The sequence below is a fragment of the Lissotriton helveticus genome, chromosome 12 (genome assembly GCF_964261635.1).
Source record: "Lissotriton helveticus chromosome 12, aLisHel1.1, whole genome shotgun sequence".
Classification (NCBI taxonomy): Eukaryota; Metazoa; Chordata; class Amphibia; order Caudata; family Salamandridae; genus Lissotriton; species Lissotriton helveticus.
In genome coordinates, this window is record NC_136073.1 from 15469869 (window position 1) to 15486286 (window position 16418).

Sequence of the window (16418 nt, forward strand, 5' to 3'; positions counted from 1 at the left end):
GGCATGGAGTACAGCTCTGGGGCCAGAAGCAAACACCTTGGAGCTGGCTCTGGCACTACAGATTTCATGAAGCTGTATCTAGAGACGAACAGCGGACGCCAGGTCAACTCAAAGGATTAATGAGACAGCAGGTGCATTAGCGTGGTTAACTTGTAGTTGGTGCAGACGCAATGTGAAGAACTGTCCTAATGAGTGTGGTATTGCAACACCACGGTACGAGGCCATGGAGTGCCATAATTAAAACAGGATTTGCCCGTCAGTGAAAACAAACATGCTGCTGGCACTTTGGTTGCCCAATAGTTGCGCTAGTCGTGCCTAGTCAAAGAACCTACTGGGAACTGTACAAAGGCGTTACGAAACAGGATAAAAAGCACTTCAATAAGGGATCTTCTACAGTGCCATTTCTAACCATGAAACTAAATCGGAACTTAGATTAGGGCAAAGCTGCAATGGACTTGTTTCCAAATGCCCTCATATAACATATTTGCTTTTTATTCTGTGCAGGTGTCAGTCCTCATTCAGCATTAGCCCTAATAGACAGATTATATATCTTTCCGCCATAGAGAAAAGCAACACAAAATGCCTTCAAATCGTCTCTGGTGTAGTCTTGACTACTCCCTGCATTTGGATAACAAGAGTGCCAGGTGAACAGCAGTCTCTTTAGAAGTCTTATATTTCCTTCTCTCAAGGACTGACCGGAGAAAGGGTTTCCCTCACTCTTAGCAACCTGCAGAATGCGAATGAAATGCTGAATCTCGCTTTGAAGCTGGGCACCGAGATACAGTAGCACACTTATGAGCCCTGGCCACTAACACAGACTTCTCTGCTCACTGGGGGCTTTAAGCAGTGTACCAGTCCGGGTGCTACCAAGACCAAAGCAATATCCCTGCTCTACTCGAACCCTTCTGGCACTCAGTTGTGTCAACAGCAAACAATCTGACCTTTACACTAGTGATGAATATTAATGTGCATTTTCAAGATACACACTTTCCTACAACAGTGAGGTGTTAGAAAACTAGCTATTGATGCGTTCTGGTTTTCCGATACCCCCCTGACACCAATTAGGTTACTAGGATGCTCTTTCTTTCAACTCAATCACATTCAAGGTAGGGTCACGATTGTGAAATTCACGTCCTTCGTCTTGTTTTGATATTACCGGGGAAATTATTTAGAAGTGTGTCTTTTTTTTTTTTAAATATAAAGTTAATACGTTCACTTGTATTTCTACTGCTCTAATTTTGTAATCTCTCTGTAATGTGGTGGTATCATTCAGACAAGGAAGTACTTCCACGCAGCACACACGACAAATTTACAGAATAGTTGCAATTAGGAGTAAAAGACTGGTTTAGCCTGTTGCGTTTGATAGGTCGCTTGGCAGGTACATGTTCGGTATCATGCATTACCGAGCACTGTGCTTCTAAAACTCCACTATTTGCGCTGTGCGACTCTGCAATGTTTGAAATGAATTATATTTGTTTACTGTTATGCGCATCTGACCATTTAGGAGGAGCCTTATGTTAAATCAATTTCTAAAGCACATGCGCACCCTGAGGTTTCGTGGCGCTAGCTGATAGGTTGAAAAGAGGTTTTCTACACTTGAAACGCCTAGGTGAAGGGTAAGCATTTAAACCCACAGGCAGTTTCTGTCCTTAGCGAAAAAGGAAGCGAGTTGGAGAACTTGAGGTGCAATAGGAAAAGCTACTGTCTCCCGCTACGGTTTGCCGTATCGTGGTAATCTTCTACCCTCTCCCATAGACCCACAGTACCTGGTGTACGTCTGTATACTACAGTGCTATCCTCCCCCCAGATTAAAGTCCATCTGTAATAGGTCGTAAAACCTCCAGCCCCACCGGTTCTCAACACCTGTTCTGCCGCTACACGACTCAAACTATATAACCAACGAGAGAGCAGGGTGTGTGGTCAACCCTTAGCCCTAAAAACTGCGCGTTGGGACCGGATACTGCCAAGCCTTGCTCCCGCCAGCGGTCAAAGTGCATTTAAAAACCAGAGTATGGGAAGGAAGCTATGATCCTCGGTGCAATGAGTGCGGGGTCAGTGAGCATGGGGGTTGGTCAGAGTATGTTGTTAACTATTTTGTTGGCTACCAGGAAATGTCCAAAAAGATTTAGATTAACGGTAAAAACAAAAGTGCTTTTCAAACTATACATTCTATTAATATGCACAAGGTACATTGTGCACACATTTGTATAGGTATGCTAAAAAACAGGCACACCGAGGCTCAGCTGTTACCCCTACGGTACCTGTGAATAATTCCTTGTAGTCACTTGCTTCAAGTGACCATCAATTAAAGCCCATGCGTTTGCACACTAACCAGGAGCAGCCATGTGCATTTCTTCCAGTCAGCAGGCACCCTGGCCAGATGCACGTTCATTGTGTAGCTGCCCGTCCCTCCCTCCGCTCCCCAGCACAGGGCACCCCCTCCAGCCGGGAGATGTCGGCTGTCAGAATGAACCATCTCGGACGGGCGTCTTGTCCCAAGAAGGAGGGGAACCGTCCTTGTTAAAATACATTATGGGCGCCTTGTGCCTCTCCCATCTCTGGCTCCCTCTGTGCCTCGTCACAGACCCCAGCCCGTGTCCCCTGGGACTCTGCCCTGTCCTCACCCTGTGCTTTCCAGCAGCATCGTGACCCCGCTCCCCCTCTTAACCCTTTGCCCTTGCAGCCCCCAGACCTCGACCTTCAGAAACCACTGCTCCCCAGAGAGGCCCAGCCAGCCACACCATGCTTCCCAGGTCCCTGGCGGCGTGCCGCTCCACTCCAGGCTTTCTTTGAATTCTGGGACTTGTAATCCTGCTCTATAATGGCAAAAATAAAACTACAAGTCCCAGAATTCATAGGGGCCATGCTGGGCTGGAGCCTCCCCCTGAGCCCCTGCCTCCCCCGGAGCGGCCCCTCCGCCGTCCCCGCGCCCCCCGTGCTCACCGTAGCCCTGGCCCTGCAGCTCGTACTGCTGCATGCGGTAGACGGTGAACTCGTGCGCCGCCTCGCAGACGGGCAGCGGGGACACGAGCAGCAGCACGGCCGGCAGGAAGAGCACGAAGCCCAGCGCCGGGCAGGCGGCCCGCAGCAGCTGCTCCAGCACGGCGCCCGCCTCCTCCAGCATGGCGGCGGCGGCGCGGAGAGAGGGTCCGGGGGCGAGAGAGGGCGAGGCGGCGGCGGGGCTGAGAGAGCGGGCACGGCTGACAGCTGGGAGGGAGCGGGGTCCTTCAGGCACACTCGGGGCACGCCGCGCGGGGGCCTACAGGCGCACACTGGGCACCCCGAGCGGGGTCCTACTGGCGGCCGCGCGCCGCCGTACCCTTCAGGCGACAGGAGGGACTAAACTAGAGCGCTGACCCGGCTACACGAGAGGCCGCGCGCTGCCGCCATGCTGCTGCTGCTGATACGTGTATACCTTGGACGAAGTAGAAGAATCAATTGTTATTTTTTTTCTTTCCTTATTTAGCTCATGTATGACGGGTGGGTGAAATACATAGAAATTATGCGAATAATCTTTCCATTTGTCTGTTTATTACTTTACCCGTGAATCTTTCCATTGGTCTATCCATTGCTCTACCTATCGATCTACCTATTGGTTTATCTATGGTTTATCCATTAGTCTTTCAATTCGCTTATCCATTGATCTGCCTATTGATCTTGCAATTGGTTTATCCATTACTCTTTCCATTGGTCTATCCATTGATTTTTCTGAGGTCTAGCGATTGGCATTACCACAGCCTATTCATTGGTCTTTCCATTGGGCAGTCAATTTGCCCATCCATTGGTCGGTGTACTCGCCTATCAGTCGATCTTTCCATTGGTCTTTCAGTTGGTCTAGCCATTGGTCTATCCATTAGCCTTTCGATTGGGCTACCCATTGGTCTTTCTACCGCATAGCTGCCACCTGTTTCGTTTTTGCAGGGACAGTCCTGACAAGTTGGAGACTGTTCCGGGTACTTATTTATTTTTTATTTTGTGTGTTTTATATAGCGCACAGCTACCCCAACGGGGTGTCCCGGCGCTTCTGTACGATTACTCAGATAGAACGAGGTAGATTTTAACAGAAGAGGAAAGTTTTTACTGCTTTACGAAAGGGTAGCTCCTCCTGAATCATCCGGGTGGAAATAGGGAGATTGTTCCAAAGGGTGGAAGCGCATACTTGAAAGGTTTTTCCCCCAGACCGTACTTTTTTAAATCTAGGGGTTGACAGTAGACTTTTGGAATTAGATCGAAGATGTCTCGCATATTTGTATGGGCGAAGACAAGAGGCAAGGTACGCAGAGCCTTTTCCTTTGATTGCACGGTGAGCTAGGATAAGGGCTTTGAATTCTGCTCTTTTTTGGATTGGTAGCCAATGCAATCTCCGTCGGTGTGGCGAGATATGCTCACGAAGAGAGATGCCACAGACCAGCCGAACGGCTGCATTCTGGACTGTCTGAAGCCGATGGCAGAGGCCAGAAGCAAGTCCAAGGTACAGACCATTGGCGTAATCCAGATGGGATGTAATTAAAGCTTGAACGATGGTCTTCCTGGTGTTACTAGGAAGAAAATTAATACATTTTTTAAGCATCCTGAGTTTTGAAAAACGGAGCAGCTACCGTCTGGATTTGATTGTTAAAAGATAAGTTCGGATCCCATCTCACCCCAAGATTTTTGACTGATTCCTTGGGGGAGGGAGCCACACTCAGGTCTAGTGGCCACCAAAGATTAGAGTCCAAGGGGGAGGATTGGTGAAAAAAGAGAACCTCAGTTTTTCCTGCATTCAAACGGAGGAAATTGTTATCCATCTAATGCGCAACTTTGCGGAGACAATCTTTCAAGGGGTCAAAAGTAGTGGAAGAGGGAGTATCATAGGAAAATAAAAGCTGAATATCATCGGCATATGAAGTTGCCTTAAGTCCTGATTGGGCGATAAGCTCAGCCAACGGAGAAAAGTAGACATTAAACAGGAGGGGGCTCAGGGAGGAGCCCTGAGGCACCCCCCACTTTAGAGGTCGACTGGCTGAGGTGAACGGAGGGGTAAATACCGCCTGTGTTCGATTAGACAGGAAGGACGAAAGCCAATCAAGGGCCTTACCCTGGATACCTTTGGACCGAAGACGGTCGAGCAGGACGGGGTGAGAGATGGTGTCGAATGCTGCCGACAAATCGAGCAGCACCAACACCACTCTTGAACCCCCGTCCAGCTTCCATCGCACGGAATCCGCCATCTCGATTAAGGCAGACTCGGTGCTGTGGCCCGGTCTAAATCCATGTTGTGAATGGTGGAAAAAGGCCATGGGTTTCGAAAAAGCCAGCTAGTTGCTGGTGAACCAGCTTTTCAAGGACCTTGGCTGGGGCGGGCAGCAGGGAAATCGGTCTGTAGTTAGCTGGTTCTTCTGGGTCAGTGTTAGCTTTTTAGGTCTCGCCTGTCGATGCGCATGCGCATCGAGCTTGCAAGACTATTGGGGCTTAAACAGTCTTTAACCAACTTGCAAGGAATCGTGGCGATTCCTTGCAGTGCCCGTGAAATTCAAGCTCAATGCGCATGCGCATTGAGCTTAAAAGCTCGTGCACATCAGTTCCCTCAGCCGGCTGCTTTAACACCCTCTCCCCGCTCCGCCCCCTCCCCTGCCCGCCGTGTCGCATTTCTCCTCCCCCCTCCCCTTCTCTCCCTCCGTCTTGTTTAATGTAGCGTTCTTCCATATCCGCTTTTATCGCATTCATACACCATCCGCTACTCTATACACGAGCGCTTGCACTCTCAGTGTATGTCGGGATGAAGGCACATGTCACACACTGTGGCCGGTGAATTGCTTTGCCGACTTCCTTCGTCGTAAAGGGTACTTGTCCTCATCGCAGGGTTATGGTCATTATTTTCGGTCCCCATCACATTATTTTCCCTTCTGTTTATTCTTGTGTTCCATATCCGCTTTTAACGCGTTCATAATACACCGTCTGCACTCTCAGTGTATGTCAAGAGGAAGGCGTGTGTCACTCACCGTGGCCGGTGAATTGCTTTGCCGACTTCCTTCGTCGTAAGGAGTACTCGTCCTCATCGCAGGGTTTTGCGGTTTCTTAATAACGTTCGGCTGCATTCTGGTAACAGACAATGTGCACCCGCAATCTATACTTGGTGCTTTCTCTGTTTAGATGCTGAATTGACTGGTTGCAAGTTGTGTATGTGTGTATACCCACCTAGGAAGCGCATTCAGATGTTTCAACAATTGCTGTTCAACCTTGACAGCGTGCTTTATTATTTTCGAGCGATCCTGTACTTTCTATAGGACACGGAGAGCCCAAGCGGCAAAAATGCACAGCACTACGCAAGAAAATGTTCCTCTCCCCAAAGCCCTGGTATTGTATGTTCCCTTGAAGTCCTGATCTCCATTTGGGTGGGGTGTTTTATTTACAAAGTGAAAGCTTGTTCTTTTTGTGACTTGCGGTACAGTTTTGTTTGGCTTTGTAATAAAATCTCTATTAGCTCTCAAGTGCTTGGCAATACTCCCCCCTCCCCCCATCCAAAATTCGTCATCGCTCCCGGCCCCGCGGCCAATGCTTGTTTTTCCTCGCTCTTGCCCAAATCACTCGCATGAACTCAAAAGACCGTGTAAACGCGCTTTGTGGTTCTGTTTAGGAACCAATATTTGTATTTGCCCTTCTGTTTTCAATTGCGGCTATTTGACCCTGCTGTTTCAACAGATAAAATGCAAATTGCAAGCAATTTGTCCCAAGCCCGAAAGTGTGCTTCTGGGAGGAGGAGCTTTAACACATACACGCAGCCACCTATCTTAATAGCTGTGCAGTCGGGGATACAGGAGCTTTCCTAGCTACAGTGCTGGGTGCAGGAGGCAGAGGTCGTCTGTATATTCATTCTTCAAGATCTTATGTTTGCTCAGTATGTTCCCTCCATTAACTGACACCTTTCGATTGTATGCATTCGAAATGTCTCGGCATCTCTCTCTCTCTGGTCGAGCTCCTCTGTGTTTTGTTTTAAACTACTTTTATTTAAAATGAAATGGGTGTGGTGAAAGAACGACACATCCTCCGCACCTCACGATAATAATTAGTTGATCTTTAAATGGCTTTGACACGCAAGGTAGCAACACGGAGACATTTTTAGGAAAGGGTTTATTTATTGCACAGCTGGAGTTTCATACAATCAATAAGAAATGTATCTGTGTCGTACAGCATATTTTAAATTTCAGTTTTCAAAGTGACACATTAAACTACTGAAAATATATTATTGCAGTTTCCTTTGCAAATATGCGAACAAACTCCCCGACCCTACTTATTTCTCCCACTCCCGCTTGCTACCCTGCTCCCCCTCCCCCGCCTCGCACCAGACTACCATTTGTCGCATTTAGACTACCTTCTCCCCCACCCGACTTGAAAGGCAGCCTCACACACCAACATTTGTCTCTCACACCACAGACTCCTGCTCCCCCGCCCACCCAGCAATGCCGAGAGCTATTCCATCCCACTTGTTACTGTCTCGGCGCTATCTATCACACAACGTGGTTTTTTTCCGGGCCCGGCTTTCACCTTTGAAATGTGGGGCACGTGGACCCGCTGGTAGACGGGGAGCGAGGGGGTGCGGGGCCTAGCGCTTAGATGGGCATCTCGTTCTACCCAGCTACACCCTTTCTACCCGTCAGGGTGCCGTTGTTGTGATGATTGTACCAATAGTTTTATATATCAACAGGTCTCGCCCCCTACGGCTCTGTACGCCTGGCTTTACATTTCAAAATATTAATCTGTAACTCAGGGAGCTGTTGATGTAGTCATGCGTCTACTGTTTATAAACGTATGCATACACCTGGTGCTCGTTGTACCAAAGGGAGAACCTATTTGCACGCATTCGTGAAATATATAATACATATAATGCGGTGGTAAACATGTTTGCAAATGGAATTGTACGGCAATTTTCGCGCACTTTGCTGAACGAGGAACTTCGCCGACCTGCGTTACCCTTTGCTAGATGCTCTGCGTTCGAGTTCAGGGTGTACGATGGTGATCTGCAGCACAGGAAACAGGACAGCAACTCACTAGAACGTGCACGTTTTTCTTATAGCTACTGTTTTTATTTGTACATTATATTATAGTATTATTTTTATTTTTATTATTACAAGATTTATTTGGTTTATCACAAACCATGGACAGCATTAGCATAAAACGCTTATAGTTAAACAGTCAGTTGCATCCTCCGGATATTCAGTTCCTCCGGTCAGTAGGGCTAAGCCCAAAAACTTCTCCCCCACCCCCAACACTTCACGATCTCTTCATCTGTGTACATTATCCAAAACCATTGCATTGCATATACTGTGGGAGCATCTACTCCTTCCTAGCTATGTTTCAAGGGTTTGTTTTACCTTTAAATCACCTACAAGCTAATACATCAAAAGTGGAAGGTTGACTCAGTCATTGAAGAAGGGTGTTAGTAACTTTTCGCTGTTTTCGCATCCACCACCACCACCACCACACCCACCACCACCACCACACCCACCACCACATCCACTACAACCACCACCCCATCCACCACTACCAACACACCGCATCCACCACCACCGCCGCATCCACCACATCCACCACCACCACATCCACCACCACCACATCCACCACCACTTCACCATCGCATCCACCACCACCACATCCACCACCACCACCGCATCCAACACCACATCCACCACCACCACATCCACCACCACCACATCCACCACCACCACCACATCCACCACCACCGCATCCACCACCTCATCCACCACCGCATCCACCACCTCATCCACCACCTCATCCACCACCTCATCCACCACCTCATCCACCAACGCATCCACCACAACCACCACATCCACAACCACCACATCCACCACCACCACATCCACCACAACACCACCACATCCACCATCACCATCACCACCACATCCACCATCACATCCACCATCACATCCATCACCTTCACATCCACCATGGCATCCACCACCACATCCAACACTTCCACCGCATCCACCACCACCACCACCACCACATCCACCACCACCACATCCACCACCACCACCACATCCACCACCACCACATCCACCACCACCACCACATCCATCACCGCATCCACCACCACCTCATCCACCACCACCGCATCCACCACCACCACATCCACCACCACCACATCCACCACCACCGCATCCAGCACCACCACATCCACCACCGCATCCACCACCGCATCCACCACACCCACCACCATCACTTCCACCACCACTTCCACCACCACTTTCACCACATCCACAACCACCACATCCACCACATCCACCTCCACCACCACCACCACCACCTCCACCACCACCTCCACCACCACCACCTCCACCACCACCACCTCCACCACCACCACCTCCACCATCACCACCACCAACACCACCACCACATCCACCACCACCCCCACATCCACCACCACATCCACCCCCACATCCACCGCCATCACCACCACATCCACCACCACCACATCCACCACCACATCCACCACCACCACCACATCCACCACCACCACCACATCCACCACCACATCCACCACCACCATATCCCCCAGATCCACCACCACCACATCTACATGTGTGTGGCTCTGTGTGTGTAGGTGCAAATGCAATGTTCTTGGATTGTCGTCACAATAAAATACACTGAACATAATCTTCACAAAAGTTATTTACAAACGTTTAAGCTATTGCCATTATAAATTACAATAACTTTTATTTAAGTATTAATTATTTACAAAATTAAAAGCCATTGTTATTTGTAATATCAATACATCTAAGTCACGTAAATACAACACACATTGCATTACAAATGCTATAGGTGTCACATTTGCAAAAGTTAAAACTATTGACATTGTAACTGACAAAGCTATTAATTTTGCTACTTTCAAAACCTACACATAAATAAAAAAAAGTGTCATTTACAATACCAATAGCTCAAACTTTCCTAATGCGAGACCTATTGCATTTCCAATGCTTGTTTAAGGATAGGGACTAATTGGGCATGTTTCCATGAGTCTGGAAATGTGCCTGTCCTAAGGGAATCATTCCATATGCTATTCAGTATGGGGTTGAGGAGGGGAGCCAGTGCTTTGTACTGTTTAGCCGGCCAGGGGTCTAACGGGGAGCCAGATCTACATTTTAAGAGCTCTGCCAACGAGTGATCACAAGTAATCTCCTCAAACTCTGAGAAGATCGTAGTAAGTATCTGGTGATTCCTTGTTTTTTCAGTCTTGTCTGGACTACTACTACAGGGAAAAGAATCATAAATGGAGGACATTTTTTCCTCAAAATAATCTGAAAGGCGAGTACATAAAGACTGTGATGCCGGGAGTTGGTTTTTGAGGGCTATTGGATCTGTAAAGGTTCTAACTGCATTAAAAATTTCCCTAGTAGAGCCTTGTGCCAGGTTGATTTTCTCCTCCAGGTGCATTCTTTTATGACTGATGATCTTTTTCCTATAATCTTTAAGGGCAGTTTTATATTTCATTCTGCTGTCTGGGGAATACGAGTGTTTCCAGCGTCTCTCCAATAGTTTGCAAGCTGACTTACACTTGCGAAGTTCGTCAGAGTACCAGGGGGCGGATCGAAATGTTTTAATAGGCCTTATGGGGGCGATAGTATTGATAGCAGAAGAGATCCAATTATTAAAATTGGTCAAACGGGAGTCCAGATCTAAAGCTTCAATGGGGGAAGTGGTTGAGAGCTGTTTGGCTAAGCTATCTGGGGAGATCTTGCTCCAATTACGACCAGTCTCCTTGGCTTGTAATCTAGGTCTATCTTGATGAGATAGAGAGAACGAGAACGGGATAAAAAAGTGATCGGACCAGATCACTGGGTAAGGCTCATCAATAGACATATCCCCTATGTTAGAGCACATAAGGTCGAGTGTATGTCCTGCCTTGTGGGTAGGGTGAGAGACTAGTTGCGTTAATCCACCAACCGACAGGGTCGAGAGAAAATTATAACAGGTGGGATCAGAGACATCCGCCACGTGGAGGTTAAAATCACCTAACAGGGTGAAGTTAGCATAGCGAGAGCTGGCTTGAAGTACAAAGTCCAGAAGTGTAGGTAAAAAAGAGGCTTTGGACTTCGGAGGGCGATATATCAGTAAGCCCGAATACGTAATTTTAGGTGCCAATTTAATACAAAAAGGAAGGGCTTCAATAAGTTCTATTCAGACATGGGGAAAAGAAGAAACAGTCCATTGAGACCTATGGACTATGGCTACACCTCCCCCATGGTTGTGACTATGCCTGTTGGCACACAATATGTTGTAACCAGGGGTAATTGCCAGACTTATAGCTGGGTTTGATTCCTCCCCTAACCAGGTTTCTGTAAGGAAGAGGAGATCCCATTCATTATCTATTAACGTCTGGGCTATATCAAGGGAATGTTTCACCAAAGAGCGACAGTTAATTAACCCCGCCCTAAGAGTGAATCTTTTCCCATTAGGGCCGTGCCGATCCTGCGTCTGGTGAAGTGGGCATTTTCTTCCAGAGCTGCCCGCTTTTTGATCGAAATTGCAGGGCAAGCATGGGTAAGAGGGCACACCAACATCTAGTGGAATAGAATTTGTGAAAGCACATTGATTGGTACTATTGTTACAGAAACGGTTCCTCTTTATCACACACAGGTATGCAAACAAGAACTTTCTATCTGCAGCAGCCCTGTACTGCAAAGTATTCTGGGATTATTTTTTTTTAATGTTGGCAATTACGCTACCGGTTTGTCCATTGGTCAATATATTGGTTTTTTCATTGAGCTATCTCTCTTTTAGAGAAAATAAAAAAGTCTTCATGCAGATTAAGTATAGAGTGTTAATTTCCTTTAGCAGCTTCTGCAAACACCTGCACATTTGAGGTGTGAAACGTAGCATTTTGTGGCATGTGTGCAAAAATCCACAGGGATGTGGAATTCCTATAGCCCGACGCCCAGGACATATTGTTTGAGGTCAAGGGCAGCAAGTTTTAATGTGTATTTTGTCCTTGGGACAAGTAAGCCTGACCCCCTACAGAACAACCCCTTTAGCAGCAAGTTTTAATGTGTATTTTGTCCTTGGGACAAGTAAGCCTGACCCCCTACAGAACAACCCCTTTGGCTGCCAGTTGACAGTAACACATGGATAAGGAAAAGGGCATTATCCGCAGTTAAGGTAATATTTGTGTCCATGTTTTAAAGCTGTTAAGACTTGTATTTATTGTTCATTAATGCAAAGCCTTTAATATTAGGGTGAGCGCTCTAGGTAAATGTTGAAAGATCGTACTGCACCACTGACTGTGGTTCCAGTATAAAAATGTATACACATATTTTCAAAGTTTAACAATATGAGGCTATGTATAATGCACCCAGAATGCTTTCTGATTAGATGCAAATATTTGCAAAAACTCAAAAGCAAGATTGATGAGTCTTTGCTTTCAAAATAAAATGTTCACAACAAAATGCAAGTAGCTAAACTACTGTAAAATATTAGGTACTATTTCTGAGCAGCATCATTTGGTAAAATTTCTTCATGTTTGCTAGTATTTCCCAAAGATATTCAAAATGGAAAAATCAGTGTAACTAGTTCCAATAAGATTATGAGAAACAAAAATAAACAAGCATTTGCAAAGCCAACAGGTCTGAAATTGGTGGTCAGCCTTTTGGAATTGTCAATGTGCGACTTGTTTTGGCATGGTTCTTGTAAAACCTTATTGGTGTGGGAGCTGCCGGGTCCCCATAATTATAACAAGCATTGGCAAAAGCAAACATTGTTTTTGGTCTCAAAAAGCACATATTGCGACAGTAGTTTCTGGCACTGAACAAAACTACTCTGTGTGCAGATATGTTCCTTGTGAAAGAGCAGAATGCTTTCACTCACAGTGAAGCCAGCCGATAGACCAAGAGAGACAACATTTTAGTAAACACAAAAGGTCATGGTTAACACCAAACTTAATTAGGGGCACAGTTATTAAAGAAATTCTCAAAAGTGCACCCATGGTATATGTCTTTTCATTAAGAGCAGATAGACAACTTTAGTGAATTCAGAAGAATTTACAGAAGTACGCCTAGAAATAGTACTCGTAGAAAATATTTTGTGAACTGCATTTTAGCATGATCAAATATGCATGTGTAGATTTGCTCATGCAAAAATCTTAGTGTTTAAAAGTTCACTTGTCCTCCACTTTTTGCTCAACCCTGAAGAAGTTTTGCATCTGGCATTGTCAGGAGTAAAGGTCCAACCCTTCTCAGTATGGGAAAATATTAGAAAAGAGTTGGTGAAAACCCTTAAAACATGCAAGTTAGTAGGTTTGCACAGACTCAAAAGGGCATTACAACCCTGGAACGATTGCTTACCACTACCTTCAGCTCCGGTATTTAGATCTGCGGAAATGTAAAAGTTGCAACATATGGGAATGGCTAGTATTTAATCCCTACTATAATATGAGTCCTGGCATAATCAGAGATGCTATATCAGAGCTCTTTTATAACGAGATTGCTGCCATAATCTGTCACAGCATTACATGGCAGAAAAGGGACAAGATTTTTTACAGGACAATATGTTTTATGAAGCAACCTGTCCCATGGATAAGTTGATATTTGATTAAATTCCATACCCCTGATCCACCATGAAAGAAAGATCTTTAAATTAAAATAATACGTTGTGAAATGTGTAAAGGGGCTGTCAAGTAAGACACCATCTTATTGGAATTCCCTTTAGGTGATGACACAATTTTATTAGATATGATAATTGTCTTTCAAATATTCCCAGAGTGTAAGACTGGTAGGCATACAAATGAATGTGTGCATAAAGTAGCAATGTGGCTGGATTTGTAACTTGGGTTGTGTTACTCATGGAGCCTTCTCCATACACTTGTGAAAATGACGACAGCACTGAACTGCTATGATGAAATTCGTTATTTCTAACAACATATGAGGAAAGCTGCTGTGAACGTGTAACATTTCACTGAACATTTCTCAGAATTACTGTATGTTTTACCAACGATGGGGACATGCGTCCTGTCTTGTGTAACAAGAGGTACTGTGATATTGGCCGGCCGCCCGGGGGCACTCAGCATTGATTAAAAAAAGAATGGGTCGCGTTTCCACACACCCCTGTCTACCACAGAGCTCCTTGTCCAAACACAGGCCTGCGTACCACAGCACAGCAGCAGCTGCCCAAAATAACCACATCTTCCACAGCACACACACACCATGATGCAGGCATATCTCTGTCCATATACAATATACAAGTGGTAGAGGGTCTGAGGGGAGAATATTTAAAGACCAGAGAGCACTATAGCCCCATTCACAATATAACTACACAAAAACAAATGTCACTGGTCCGGAGATCGACATGGGCAAAAAACCACAGTAAGCTCAGTGAATACCCAGAATGTGTTCGCAAAGGAGAAGAAATTAATCCCATCAGCCCACCCAATGGCAGAGCTTCATCATCTGGGATTACTGAAAAGATGGTCCTAATTTAGGGCCGCACACCTGATGGTATCGTGTGTTGCTCTAACCCAAAGGAACCACCAGTGATGGATCATACCAAAGAATATGTGTTTTTCTGTGGTGTGGGATGAAGTTTGCAGTGTTGAAAAAACGTGTGAAAATAATCAAAAGTGCAATATAAAATTGGCTACCATGATATAAGATATATATTTTATTGGGAAGATATCATGGTGTCAAAGTCTAAAAGCAGAGTGTAGACAGTTTTGAAATAATAACTGTCGTCTAGAAGTTGTAATAGGTCTACATGTTTCAGCCCTCGTAGGAAGTAGTAACCTACCTGGCTTTCGTCAGGACCGGGACCACACTACTGCAAAAAGAAATATGTCAATGTGCAAATAAGTTTTAACACAACTAAATGATACCATACATCCTACCATACGCAGAATTCTGATGTGTAGGATGTGTGTTCAAGAAAAAGGGATTCTTTCCCAATATCTCTTGGGAGTAAGCCTCGCCTCTCCTGGCAACTGCTCAGGGATGGAGGCCCCGCTCTGTCCGTTGGTACCCCTGACTGATCCTGAGCCTTTCCAAAGCCAACTATACTTACCGCATCATTCTGTCACAATCATTATCATTACACTTGCCAAATACATTCATGTCCTTAAGAGCCATTGAGTAGCAGTCAATCACCCCTCTAAGCCCTGATCTGCTCATCATATTTACAGCCAAGGCGTTGAATGCGACTGGTTTTTAAAGGGGCCATCCAATGTAGAGAAAAGAAATCCAGTCCTGCATCGTTCACAGTCACTAACAATAATCAATCTTTTGTTTGATGATGTCTGCTTGGATGTTGACATCTCTTGTGGCATCATTCACTCGATGGCCCCTTTAAAAGGTTCATGAACTTCTTCAGTAGCCACGTGACCCTCAGTTTCTTCCTACCATTCCAATGCAGTGTGTTTGGCATCTGAATGCTCCCAGTCATACCCATCTTTCTGAGAGTGGAGCGGGATCTCCATAGCTCTCCTCTAGGTTTATTTTCAGTCGAGTGGGGTTTATGGGCTGCATGCTGATCCAGATGTTATTTTGAAGTGGTTTTGGAAGGAAAGCTAACAACAGCTGTAGTTCTTTTTTAAACACACTGTGAGTCATGTCCTACTGTCCTTGTTTAATGTGGCGCAATTGCTGCCTTGCTCAATTTTCCCATAAAGAGAAAGAGTTCCTAGCACTGACACCTCCGTGAGATGTCAGGAAAATAACCCACATCCTAAAACATTCACCCGCATCCATACAATAGACAACCCATATCTGCAAAAACCCAGTGCAGCTGCAGGTACACATGGACCAGGTCCAGTTTGTGTATACTGTAAGGGTGTGCAAGTTAAAGATGTTATTTTTTTTCTTTCTTGCTAACTTCAGGTGATTTTCACAAAAACTACAAAAAAATAGTCAGACGTTAGTGAGATCCACACGAGTTGGGCTCTTGTGTGAAAATCGGGACTTTCAGTAGTATTTCATTTTATACACATGTGTAATTTAGATTGAGGGTCTCAGAAGGGAGAACTAGTCACTGTTGTACAATGTGCACACAGGCATCTGTGATGATCCTTTTTGAGAGTACTAACGAGTAAAAAAAGACAAGAAAAGGGCATGTGCTAACATTCAAAAGGCTTGCAAGTCACTTCTGCTATCTAACACTTGTGAGACAAACAAACTACAGGAGTGTGCAGTCATGGGACAAAGCAGAAATTGAGAGAACTACAAGTAGCCCAATATTCAAAAACTTCACAAACTGCACCTGCCTATAACAACCTCGAGCACACCTAACACAGTGCTCCATATACCACGGGACTCGCATGCGACAACCACTCACATGTGTACTGAACATTCTATCCCTAAGGGCACATTTGAGGCTTCTCCGCACCAGGGTACAGAGCTTCCTGTACCTTGAAAAACATTTTCAGGTTCTCCCTACTTGTGCCT

The 16418-nt window shown here is 45.8% G+C and overlaps 2 protein-coding genes across 5 annotated transcripts in view; one reads left to right on the top strand and one right to left on the bottom strand.

Annotated features, from left to right (window-relative positions):
• Positions 1 to 3298, bottom strand: part of NCLN (nicalin) — a 42457-nt gene extending 39159 nt beyond the window's left edge. For 2 of the 4 annotated variants that reach the window (XM_078670002.1, XM_078670001.1), the window contains exon 1: positions 2944 to 3298. In XM_078670002.1, coding sequence (XP_078526128.1) covers positions 2944 to 3124 — 181 coding nt within the window. In that variant the 5' untranslated portion in view covers positions 3125 to 3298. The remainder of the gene's footprint in view (positions 1 to 2943) is intronic. The other 2 variants (XM_078670003.1, XM_078670004.1) reach the window with 2 other exon arrangements.
• Positions 1 to 16418, top strand: part of LOC144799799 (mast cell protease 1A-like) — a 328485-nt gene that overhangs the window by 106274 nt on the left and 205793 nt on the right. The window lies entirely within an intron of this gene.